Genomic DNA, 12,333 nt, shown 5'->3' on the forward strand with positions numbered 1-12,333 from the left:
TCTCAAATAAATCAATAAAATCTTTTTTTAAAAAAGTGACTCTTGATTTCGGCTCAGGTCATGATCTCAGGGTTGTGAGACTGAGCTTTGTATAGGGCCCCTACCCTTCTCTGTCAAAAACAAACAAACAAACAACAAAAAAAACACTACAATGGTAGCTGAAGGCCTAGATGGTTTTTCTGGCATATTTCTTCAAATATTCCAAAAGGGGGTAGAAAGCACACATTCCCCTCAACACATTCATAAAGTGAATGTAATTGTTCTATCCAACCTTAAAAAGGATAATAAAAAAATGAAGATTACAGGCTAATTTCATAATGAAACCTGAAGAAAAAAATGTTTTAAAGATTTTTTTTAAAGACTTTATTTATTTATTTGACAGTGAGAGAGAGCACAAGCAGGGGCAATGGCAGGCAGAGGGAGAGGAAGAAGCAGACTCCCCACTGAGCAGGGAGCCGGACATGGGGCTCGATCCCAGAGTCTTGGGCTGAGCTGACCTGAGCTGAAGGCAGATACTTAATCAGTTGAGGCACTCCAAAATCCAAGTAAAATATTAAAAATTCCAACCTAACAATATTGAAAAGGGATAATGTATCAACACACCATAACTGCAACTAGACTCCAGAATTCAGTCAGTCAATAAACAGAATTCAACCCAGTAACAGAACAATGGAGAAAAAAAATCATATGATTATGTCAATAAATGCAGAAAGAATAATTCCTGAGAAAAATTTCAGCAGTTATGTAAAAGAGAACTGCCTCTCTGTGAAAAATATTTATATAGACTTTAAAAAACACACTTCAAAAAAAAAATTTTATTTGAGAGACAGCGAGAGCAAGCAGGAGGAGGGAGAGGGACCGGCAGATTCTGCACTGAGTGCTGAGCCCGACGGGGGGCTGGATCTCAGGACCTCAAGACCATGAGCTGAAATCCAGAGTCTGACACTCAACAGGCTGCACCACCCAGGTGCCCCCAAAACACACCCTTGGGGAACACGGCTGGCTTAGTTACTTGAAAGATCATGCAACTCTTTTTTTCTTTCTTTTTTTTTTTTAGATTTTATTTGTTTATTTGACAGAGAGAGGGATCACAAGTAGACAGAGAAGCAGGCAGAGAGAGAGGGAGAAGCAGGCTCCCTGCTGAGCAGAGAGCCCGATGGATCCCAGGATCCGGATCCCAGGATCCTGAGACCACGACCTGAGCCGAAGGCAGAGGCTTAACCCACTGCGCCACCCAGGCACCCCAGATCATGCAACTCTTAATTCTGGTTCATGAGTTTGAGCCCCACACTGGGTGTAGAGATTATATACATACATACATACTACATACATAAACTTTTTAAAAAATTTAAAAACGTACTCTTATTTGAGCGGAGATATCCTTATTCTTAGGAGACATATGCTCAATGATTCATGGGTACAGTCATGATACCTAAAACATGCATTCCAATACCTCCATAAACATAGTACAGAGAGAAATAAAATAGATATGGCAAAATCTTATCAGTTGTTGATCTATGTAAATATCCTTTTCATTGTGAGGCTCTTTCAATAGTAATGAATTTTACTTTTTTTTTTTTTAAAAGTAGGCTCCATGTCCAACATGGGCTTGAACTCATGACCCTGAGATCAAGAGTTTTGTGCTCTACCAACAGAGACAGCCAGGTGCTCCTAATTTTACTTTTTTTTTTTTTAAAGATTTTATTTATTCATTTGACAGACAGAGATCACAAGTATGCAGAGAGGCAGGCAGAGAGAGGCGAAAGCAGGCTCCCTGCCCAGCAGAGAGCCCGATGCGGGGCTCGATCCCAGGACCCTGGGATCATGACCTGAGCTGAAAGCAGAGGCCTTAACCCACTGAGCCACCCAGGTGCCCCTTTTTAAGATTTAATTTACTTATTTGACAGTGAGAGAGATCACAAATAGACAGAGATGCAGGAAGAGAGAAAAGGGGAAGCAGGCGCCCTGCCGAGCAGAGAGCCCGATGCGGGGGCTCGATCCCAGGACCCTGAGATCATGACCTGAGCTGAAGGCAGAGGCTTAACCCATTGAGGCACCCAGGCACACCCTAATTTTAGAGCAAGAAGAACCAACTGCCTCTATTGGGCGAGTGTCCTGGGGTTTTTAATTTTAGTCTTTTTCTTATAGATATAAGGAACTTTTGGTATCTTGCCTTTAAGATATGCTAGGATGTGGATTTTGCCTAGATTCACTACATTTTCATTCCTTTGTCCTTTTTGGAGGAAATATTGGGAGACAAGTCACAGAAGGTCATAACTGCTTTTACCCGTAGAGCTAATAATGCTCCATAAGCTGTTCTAGGTCATTGAAAACGAAGGAAAACTTTCTAATTCTCTTGTAATTTTTATGAAAAAAATTTAAAATCAAACCTGATACGAGACATTTAAAGAAAATATGGGCCAAAATCACTTACAAATGTCAAGAGAAAACATATAAAATATTAGCAGAGAAGAATCCAAGCAAATAGGAGCTCAGGGATACTTCCACAACACAAAACACACACACACACACACACACACACACACACACACACACACACACCCTTAGTACTAAAGCTGGTTTATTACATGGGGAAACACTCCAGACGTTTCTGCCGAGATCAAGAACAAATCAAGGAACCTGACTGTCCCTGCAACTATTCAAGACTGTAGTAAAGATATCAGCCATTCAATTAGACAAGATAAATCAAAGGTAAGAAGGAGGTAAAGAAGAAATAAAATTACCCGAAAAAAGGAAATAAAATTATCACTATATCACAGATGACATAGTAGTATACCAGGATATAAAGTCAACTTACTAAAATCAAGGGTACCAATCTAAAACCAAAATTAAGAAAGAAATGCCATCTACAATTGTATTAAAAAGAATAAAATACGTAGGAATAAACTGAACAAAAGAAGCCCGAGATCTATACACTGACAACTACAAAATATTGTGGAAAGAAATTAAATACCTAAATAACAGGCGAGACCTCTCAGGTTCATGAAAGGCAATGCTGTTAAGATTATAATGTTTCAAAGACTGATTAACAGATGCAATGCGATCCATATCAAAATGGCAACTGCTTTTGTTGCTGAAAATGACAAGCTGATCATTATGGAAATAGAGGAGACTCCAAAAGGCCAAAATGATCTTGAAAAAAAAAAAAAAGAAAAGAACAAAGTAACAGTACCCACACTTCCTGATTTCAAAACTTACTACTATGCTACAATAAATCAAGACAGTGTAGTGCTGGCATAAAGACAGATATATAGATCAATGGAATAGAATTCAGATAATAAAATCTCCATTTATGATCAATTCATTACTGAAAAGGGAGCCAACAAAATTCAGTGAAGTCTTTTTAGCAACAATGAAGGAATAAGCGGATATTCATGTACAAAAGAATGAAGTTGGAACTTGGCACCCTACAGCACATATGAAAATTAACTCAAAATGGATCAAAGGCCTAAATGTCGGAGCTAAAACTGGGAACTTCTTAGAAAAATACATAGCAGTAACTTTTTGAGACCTTGGATTATACAATGATTTCCTAAGTTTGATACCAAAATCAAAGCAAAAATAATAATGGAATAGAATGTTACTCAGCCACAATAAAAGAATGAAGTTGATATTACATTGATGAATCTCAAAAGCATAAGAAACCATTCACACAAGTCTTCATGTGTATGATTCCATGTATATAAAATACTCCTGATAGTCAAATCTACAGACAGAAAGCAGACTATGAGACTAGGGTAGACTATGAGAGTAGGGTGTACAGAGTGACTGCTAATGGGTATCAGATTTCTTTTTGGGGTGATTAAATTACATACTGGTGATGGCTGCACAAAATTGTGATTATATTAAAACCCTGACTTGTTCAATTTATTTTTTTAAAGATGTATGTATGTATGTATGTATGTATGTATGTATTTATATGAGAAGGAGAGAAAAAGAAAGAGAGAGTGCCCATGAGCAGGGGGAAGGGCAGAGGGAAAGAATCTCAAGCAGACTCCCTGCTGTGTGGAGCCCCATGCAGGGCTTGATTTCATTATGCTGAGATCATAACTTGAGCCAGTATCAAGAGTTGGACAGATGCTCAACCGACTAAGCCACCCAGGTGCCCCGGATTTGTTCAATTTTAAAGAATGATTTTATGTTATATAAGTTATATACCAATAAACCTGTTGAAAAAATTAAGAGTCTTCTTATTGTAAGACCTTAACTAGGTAAAGGACAAAACAGTAGATAAAATGTGATTTATGACAGTAAGAACAAGATTAAATTTTTTTAAAAGATTTTATTTATTTATTTGACACAGAGAGATCACAAGTAGACAGAGAGGCAGGAAGAGAGAGAGGAGGAAGCAGGCTCCCTGATGAGCAGAGAGCACGATGTGGGGCTTAATCCCAGGACCCTGAGATCATGACCTGAGCTGAAGGCAGAGGCTTAACCCACTGAGCCACCCAGGTGCCCCAAGATTAAATATTTAGGAAAAAAAATTAGTAAGAAATATGTAAAACCCATTTCAGAAAAATTTTAAACACTCCTGAAAGACATACAAGTAGCCTCAAACACATGGAGAAACAACCCCTCTTCTTGGATAGGAAGACTTAACGTTATAAATTAAGAGACTTAACAGCTATAAATTAAGAACTTAAGAGTTCTTCTTAAATTAATTTGTAAATGTAATGCAATTCAAATAAGATACCAATAAGCATTCCATGGAGTTAGAAAAATTAATAATCAATAATCAAGTTCACATGGAAAAACAAACATTGAAAAATTAGAAAAGAAAAATACTGAAAATCTAAAAGTGGGGACAGGACTAGCCATAACATACATTGAAAATGTGCTACAATGTAACCATAATAAAAGCAATGTGTTAGTTATGGATGGATATAGAAATAAAACAGAACAGAACAGAAAGCCCAGAAATAGACCCAAGAATACACGGAAATTTATTATATGATGAAGATAGCATTTCAAATGAAGGGAGGAAAGATGGATGTTTAAATTAATGGTGTTGGGACAACTGGGATAGCCATGTGGGAGAAGATTTCATTAGATCCATACCTTTATATACAAGAACAAACTCCAAATGGATTAGGGATTTAAATGAAAAAAATAAAATCTTTCACGTGTTGGAAGAAAAGATGTATATTTATCTTTAACCTTGTGATAGCTTCTAACCAAAACACAAAATTCAGAGATAATAAGAATGATGAATTTGATTATATTAAAAAATAAATAAACTGCCATAATCAAAGTAACAACAACAAAGAACAATTGAGAAACTGGGAGAAAATATTTGCAACATACACTTCAGACAAATGGCTAGTACTCCTAATATGTAAAAACACCCTTAAAAATTGAAGGACAAGTGATAAAAAGCCAAATAGAAAAATGGGGGAGAGACACAACCCCAAAAACTCATGAAATAGAAAGGAATGGCTGTTAAACATATGAAAAAATTTTTCACTCACTCATAAGGAAAATGCAAATTGAAACGAGATACCACTTCTCACCTATTACATTTGTAAAAAATTAAAAGTATAATAATACATTTAGTTGTTGAGTTTTTATTGAAGAGTATTTATTTTTTTAAATATTTTATTTATTTATTTGACAGAAAGAGAGAGAGCGTACATCAGAGGGAGAGGGAAGCTGACTCCCCGCTGAGCAAGGAGTCTAATGCGGACTCAACTACAGAACACTGGGATCATGACCTGAGCTGAAGACAGAGGCTTAACTGACTCAGCCACCCCGGTGTCCCTATTTTTAAAGATTTTATTTATTTATTTGACACAGAGAGAGAGAGATTGAAACCACAAGCAGCGGGGAGTGCCAAAGGGAAAGGGAGAGCAGGGAGCCTGACACAGGGCTTGATCCCAGGACCCTGAACCAAAGACAGATGCTTAACAAACTGAGCCGCCCAGATGTCTCCCAAGCCTCAAAATTCTTACCTAATTTCCATGAATTTTCCCCTGTTGTATCTTGCTCTTCACCCAATCCTAATCACATTGAAAGACAGGCCTTAAACCAAACTTTCAATTGTCAATAACATCAATCCTGACATTTCTCCCTTTGAGACACTACCAAAGCTAACTAGCTAGCTATTTATTTATCTACTTATTTATTTATTTTAAAGATTTTATTTACTTACTTGACAGAGATCACAAGTAGGCAGAGAGGCAGGCTCCCCGCCAAGCAGAGAACCCAATGCAGGGCTCCATCCCAGGACCCGAGACCATTATCTGAGCCGAAGACAGAGGCTTTAACCACTGAGCCACCCAGGCACCCCTATTTATTTTTTTTAAAAAGATTTTATTTATTTATTTGACACAGAGATCACAAGTAGGCAGATAGGCAGGCAGAGAGAGAGGGGGAAGCAGGCTGCCCGCTGAGCAGAGAGCCCGACATGGCGCTCAATTCCAGGACCCTGAGATCATGACCTGAGCCAAAGGTAGAGGCTTAACCCACTGAACCACCCAGGTGCCCCTCTACCGAAGCTATTTAGAGGCAGTGTTGTCCTTTACCACAGTAAGCAATAAGCTCGGTTCTGTTTGTATGTTGAAAGCCAGCAATCAATACTGCCAACACATTATGTATAGAAGACTGTTGAAGAAGTTGTCTTGCCAAAATACATATTTTAAATATATTTCATATATTTAAATTCTATATATTTAAAAAATATATATATATATATTTTTAAAGATTTTATTTATTTGACAGAGAACACAAGTAGGCAGAGAGGCAGGCAGAGAGAGAGAGAGAGAAGCAGGCTCTGCACTGAGCAGAGAGCCCGATGCGGGGCTCGATCCCAGGACCCTGGGATCATGACCTGGGCCGAAGGCAGAGGCTTTAACCCGCTGAGCCACCCAGGTGCCCCAATATATATATATTTTTAAATAATACTTTCTCTCTCTCTTTTTTTTAAAAGATTTTATTTATTTATTTGACAGACGGAGATCACGAGTAGGCAAAGAGGCAGGCAGAGAGAGGGGGAAGCAGGCTCCCTGCTGAGCAGAGAGCCTGACGTGGGGCTCATCCCAGGCACCTGGGATCATGACCTGGGCTGAAGGCAGAGGCTTTAACCCGCTGAGCCACCCAGGTGCCCCAATATATATATATTTTTAAATAATACTTTCTCTCTCTCTTTTTTTTAAAAGATTTTATTATTTATTTGACAGACGGAGATCACGAGTAGGCAAAGAGGCAGGCAGAGAGAGGGGGAAGCAGGCTCCCTGCCAAGCAGAGAGCCCGACGAGGGGCTTGATCCCAGGACCCTGAGCCAAAGGCAGAGGCTTTAACCCACTGAGTCACCCAGGCGCCCCTTAAATATATTTTAAGTATATATTTAAAATTTTTATATATTTAAATAGTCTATAATATATATAATTATATATAGACAATCTAAATCTCATTACATTTTTTTTTAAGATTTTGTTTGTTTAAGATTTTATTTGTTTATTTGATAGAGACACAGCAAGAGGGGGAACACAAACAGCGGGTGGGAGCAGGAGATGGAGAAGCAGATTTCCCGCTGAACAGGGAGCCTGATGCAGGTCTGGATGCGGGGCTCGATGTCAGGCTCCATCCCAGGACCCTGGGATCATGACCTCAGCCAAAGGTAAACGCTTACGACTGAGCCACCCAGGCGCCCCTCTCATTATGCTTCTTGATCCCACTACTTATTTAGAGGATACAGAGAGATCAGAGAACATGTTTAAGTAAATTTCAAAATGGCATCAGCAAAACAGAATGGAAGATGTTCCTTCAGCAAGTAAATGGTTAGGAACAAAAGATATGGAGAAGAAACTTAGAGATTAAAGATTTTAAAAGCACATAGAGAAAATGGAGGGAGAAAAGAGGGAAGGAACTGATCGCCATTAAAATCAGAAGAGTAAGTTACACTTAGCAGGGGGAGAAGATTGTGACTGGGTGTGGACAGGTGAAGGGCTTCAGTGTGGACTAGAAAAGCTTTCCTCATTTGGAAAGACTGGCTGAAAGGTATAAAAGAATCTTTTGTACTATTATTACAATCTTTCTGTGACTTGAAATTATTTCAAAATAAGTCAAGAGAAAAAAATTTTACTTTCTGACTTGGGTGTTTACCATATTTAACTCATTGAGTTAGACATTTGTTTAATGTGGATCTCCATATTTGACTAACATTTAAAAAAATGGTTTAAAATTAAAAATTTAAAAACAGATTACATATTGATTCTAATATTTATTATTCCTAATAATTCAAATCTAATAAAACCTTGTAGGAGCAGATTTCTCCTAATACTGTGGTCTCTTTACTTAATCCTCTCCCCTTAGGCCTTCTAATCTGGTCTACAATGCTGCTCCCCAAACCCACCAAGCTCTCTCTGGCCCTCTTTCCACTAGTCTCTTCATCCCTTTCTTCCTCTTCCCCAGCCATCTTCTGAGTCTTCCAAGTAATTCATTTAGGATGGAACATTCTTCCCAAACAAACACATGCCCTTATTTCAGTACTCCTCTCAAATGTTACCCGCTCAGAAAAGTCATCTGCAACCACCTTATTTAAAATGGCCTAATTTCTGGGGTGCCTGGGTGGCTCAGTGGGTTGAAGCCTCTGCCTTCGGCTCAGGTCGAGATCCCGGGGTCCCGGGATCGAGCCCTGCATGGGGCTCTATGCTCGGCGGGGAGCCTGCTTCCTCTTCTCTCTCTTTCTCTCTCTCTGCCTGCCTCTCTTCCTGCTTGTGATCTCTGTCTGCCAAATAAATGAATAAAATCTTTTAAAAATAAAATAAAATGGTCCAATTCCTGCTTATTTTCCATCATTCTTTTCCCAATATTATTTACTTATTTAGCTGTTTACTGTTATCCTCACCCTAGTACAATGTAAATTCCACGAGAGCAGGGACCTTATAAGTCTTATTCACTATCACTGCATTGACACGTGTGTGCGTGTGCGCGTGTGTGTGCATGTGTATGTTGTGCAAAAGGGGAGATAGAGAGCAGTAGAATCCCATGTATAGATAAAATATTGCACAAATGAAAAATAAGATTCCCTGTCAGTGAAAATGAGTTTAAAATATAAGAGAAGTAAGATGAATGGCAAATGGCATGAAGTTGAAGTTTCCTCGGTAGCTCATGTTGAGACCGTGATTTCCTCTCCAGGTCACAAGCCCATGGTCTACAAGTCTTGGAGGGCTTTACAAATACCACAGGGATGTAATCCTCCCTCTTAACCACACAGGCTGCTACCAGCCCTGATGGTTTTCCTTTGCCTTCCTTCCCCTCCTTACCTGTGTACTGTCTTTGTGTTTCTTCCCTCAAAATCATACAGGGCTCTTTTCCTTGCTCCAATAAGTCAACCACATCAGGCTTAGAAACAGAATGTCCTGCTTACAAGAAAAAAAAAAAAAAAAGCCACATGGTACAGAAATGAAAGCAGAACTCACAAAATCTTTAGCTTTACTTAAATTTATAATGAAATCAAGGTTGTTACTGCTACAGACTTCAGATAATAGAAGGATGAGATGATTTAAGAAACCACGTTGGTATGATAAAATTTTATTTTAATTTAAACTCATATAGATTCTTCTTCTTTTTTTTTTCATATAGATTCTTCTTAAGAGAAAATTGAACAAAGTGATTGAAAAGGTTAACAATGTTTGAGGATACTCATTGGAGCTAAGGGCCTATGTACCAATTCTTTCTCCTTTAATATCTACCAACCTTGTGACTTTGAGGAACTCATTTCAACACACTCTTCCCCAGTGTTGGCAAGTAAAATGGGTGTGATACTACTATTATTGCATGGTTGTTTGATGATTAAATTTGTCTGCATGTATACATATTCTCCCACCCCCAGTATGAGTGTCATAATTGGGAAATAATGCCAATTATAATATTATTTCCTTAAGAAAAATTCACTTATAAAATATTCATTCAATTACAGATGTATGCCATGAATTGTAACTTTCAGCCGTAAATCATACAAAATTGGTTGTAGGAAATGAAATGTGTACTCTTCAGTTTTAAATGAATACTGTTTATCCAGTCCACCACTACAGAAGCTACAGAGCTCTTCTCATAGCTATAGTCAATTGCAAGTCTACGCCTAATTATTGCCCTGTAAGTGGATCAGAGGATGACACAGCAAATCAGCCTGAACACAATGGTAAGCCAGGCTTCCTGGACAAAAGCTATATATGGAATAAATATAAGGAATTCTTGTCCAGCCCCATAGGAAGAAAGGAAGGGCCAGAGGGAGATGTAAGTATCACTAAAAGAGGAAATGACCATGGTTGGTGGCAGAGGTCCTGACAAACAGACAGACCTCAAACCTTCCTCTGGGAACAAGAAAAAGAAATTCAGCTTACATCTTGAAAGACAGCTTTGAAATTCCCTGTGTTGAAAGTCAACATAACACAGAACACATTCTAAATTTCTCGTGTCAAACAAACTTACCCAATGAGACCAAGTTTCTATAGTTCTCCAACATCACATCCCTGTACAAGTCCCTCTGAATAGGGTCCAGGTACTCCCACTCCTGCCGAGAGAAGTCTATGGCCACATCCCTGAATGTCACTAATTCCTGAAACTGCAAACCCATGTAGTATGAAATTGAAAACACACTTTTGAGATGGTAAAGACAGGAGATTATAGGAGTGAATTAAAGAAAGGGAGTGATATAGTACAAGTGGGCTAGAAAATCAAAGCCCATTGTCCACATATTCCTGAAGAATCCTATTACTACAGACAAATCTTTATAGGTTGTGGGCTATCACAAAAACTCAAACCTACTGGGGAATGGATGAAATTAAAGATTTTTTCCCCCATTCAATAAAGTATAATGTACAATCATATAATCAGCCAGTTGCATGATGTATGGATTTTCAAAAACTGTGAGGTTCTAAATTATTTTCCCTTCAGAGTTAAACAAAGATGGGATTTCCCTCCCATATTAAATATAAAAAGTTCTGTATTAAGTAAAAGCTTTTGAAAAAAGTCTGACAGTTCTACAAGCACTGAGTTCATCCTTTGCCAGGACTTATCATAAGCATTTTTCTTTGTTTTTGACAGATAAATTTTGGCTGTGTCACAATCCGTTTTATTATAGAAATCTCAGACTTAATCCATTCCCTGACATGGATATACTTCGGTTAAACAAAATTTCAAAGATTTTCATCTATTCTGGAAATCAACACATTTGCACTCCTTAGGATAATATTCTCATTCATAATCATCTTTCATCAGTTACTCAACATTTTTCTAACTGTATACTGATGAAGATGAGCCGTAATCAAAGAGATGTCACCCAAATTCAACAGATCACATTCAACCACAAAATAGATATATTTGTCTCTCAATAATTCCTTAGCAAGATGCATGACACAAATGTTTCCAATCATTTTACAATGCTCAAGAACATGAGATACCATCACATACCAAGACTGAGACCAACTGATACCAATATCCATATCTCATCTGCCTAAGAAATTCAGGTCTGTGGAGAATTTGAAAGTCTACCTGTGGTAATTAAATGGGATCAACACCTCTAATTCATCAAACCAGAGACTTATAAAGGAAATTCAAATATTTCCTTCATGGGACTTCACTCCTTTACTGGTCCATCATAGCCTTTGATTGAAGAATAAGCATAGAAGTGGACTGAGTAAATTGGATAATAAATACAAAAACTGGACAACAAACATTCATTGGGAGGAAATTGAGCTATTTGCTATCTTTTTTTTTTTTTTTTTAAATTTTAGGACAAACTGTAGAGCAGATAACTGAATGAGACCCTTTTAAGTAGGAAGCTTTGGCTTAACTAATCAAAAACCCACACAGACTAAAATCATAATATTGCAAGAAGACAGAAATAACCAACTTACACAGGTCATGGTTTTAGAAATGTCAGACCTGATCAGTGCTCCTTGGTGTTCCTCCATTGAAAAATATTCAAATTCCAGAAAATCCAGAGCTGAGAGAAGAAAAAAAGTTTTAGTGTTCCCAATATGACTTAATTCAATAAAATGTTTTTGTTCCCCCATTCTTCTAAAATTAGCCCCCACTACTGTACACACAATTTAGGGAAAAATAGAAGATGATCTAAGGTCTCTCCCAAGTCCCAGGTCACCAGACTACACAAAGGTGGTTGTAAAGTCATTTCTGGCTTGGATGCCAGACCCAAATACAGGAGCAGGAGACCGACTGGACAAGATCCCATGTTGGGAAAGCTTATTTAGTCCTGAGGTTGAGCTGCTCAGTCTTTCCATGGGTGGATTCACCTGCCTTCACTGCCACCTTCCAAGGCTGATAGAGGCCTCATCATCCAAACCAGAGGTG

The 12,333-nt window shown here is 38.2% G+C and overlaps 1 protein-coding gene across 10 annotated transcripts in view; it reads right to left on the bottom strand.

Moving 5' to 3' along the window:
• LOC116579805 (zinc finger protein 573) overlaps positions 1 to 12,333 on the bottom strand; it is a 68,055-nt gene that overhangs the window by 10,157 nt on the left and 45,565 nt on the right. For 2 of the 10 annotated variants that reach the window (XM_032325588.1, XM_032325589.1), the window contains 3 exons: positions 11,880 to 11,968; positions 10,453 to 10,585; positions 9,285 to 9,383 (listed from right to left, as the gene is read on the bottom strand). The exons of 1 other annotated variant lie outside the window; for it this stretch is intronic. In XM_032325588.1, coding sequence (XP_032181479.1) covers positions 9,285 to 9,383; positions 10,453 to 10,585; positions 11,880 to 11,936 — 289 coding nt within the window. In that variant the 5' untranslated portion in view covers positions 11,937 to 11,968. Of the gene's footprint in view, positions 1 to 2,974; positions 3,108 to 9,284; positions 9,384 to 10,452; positions 10,586 to 11,879; positions 11,969 to 12,333 lie in introns of those variants that run through there. 7 more of the 10 variants (XM_032325591.1, XM_032325590.1, XM_032325592.1 and 4 more) reach the window with 7 other exon arrangements.

Source organism: Mustela erminea, chromosome 19, assembly GCF_009829155.1.
Source record: "Mustela erminea isolate mMusErm1 chromosome 19, mMusErm1.Pri, whole genome shotgun sequence".
NCBI classification, from domain to species: domain Eukaryota; kingdom Metazoa; phylum Chordata; class Mammalia; order Carnivora; family Mustelidae; genus Mustela; species Mustela erminea.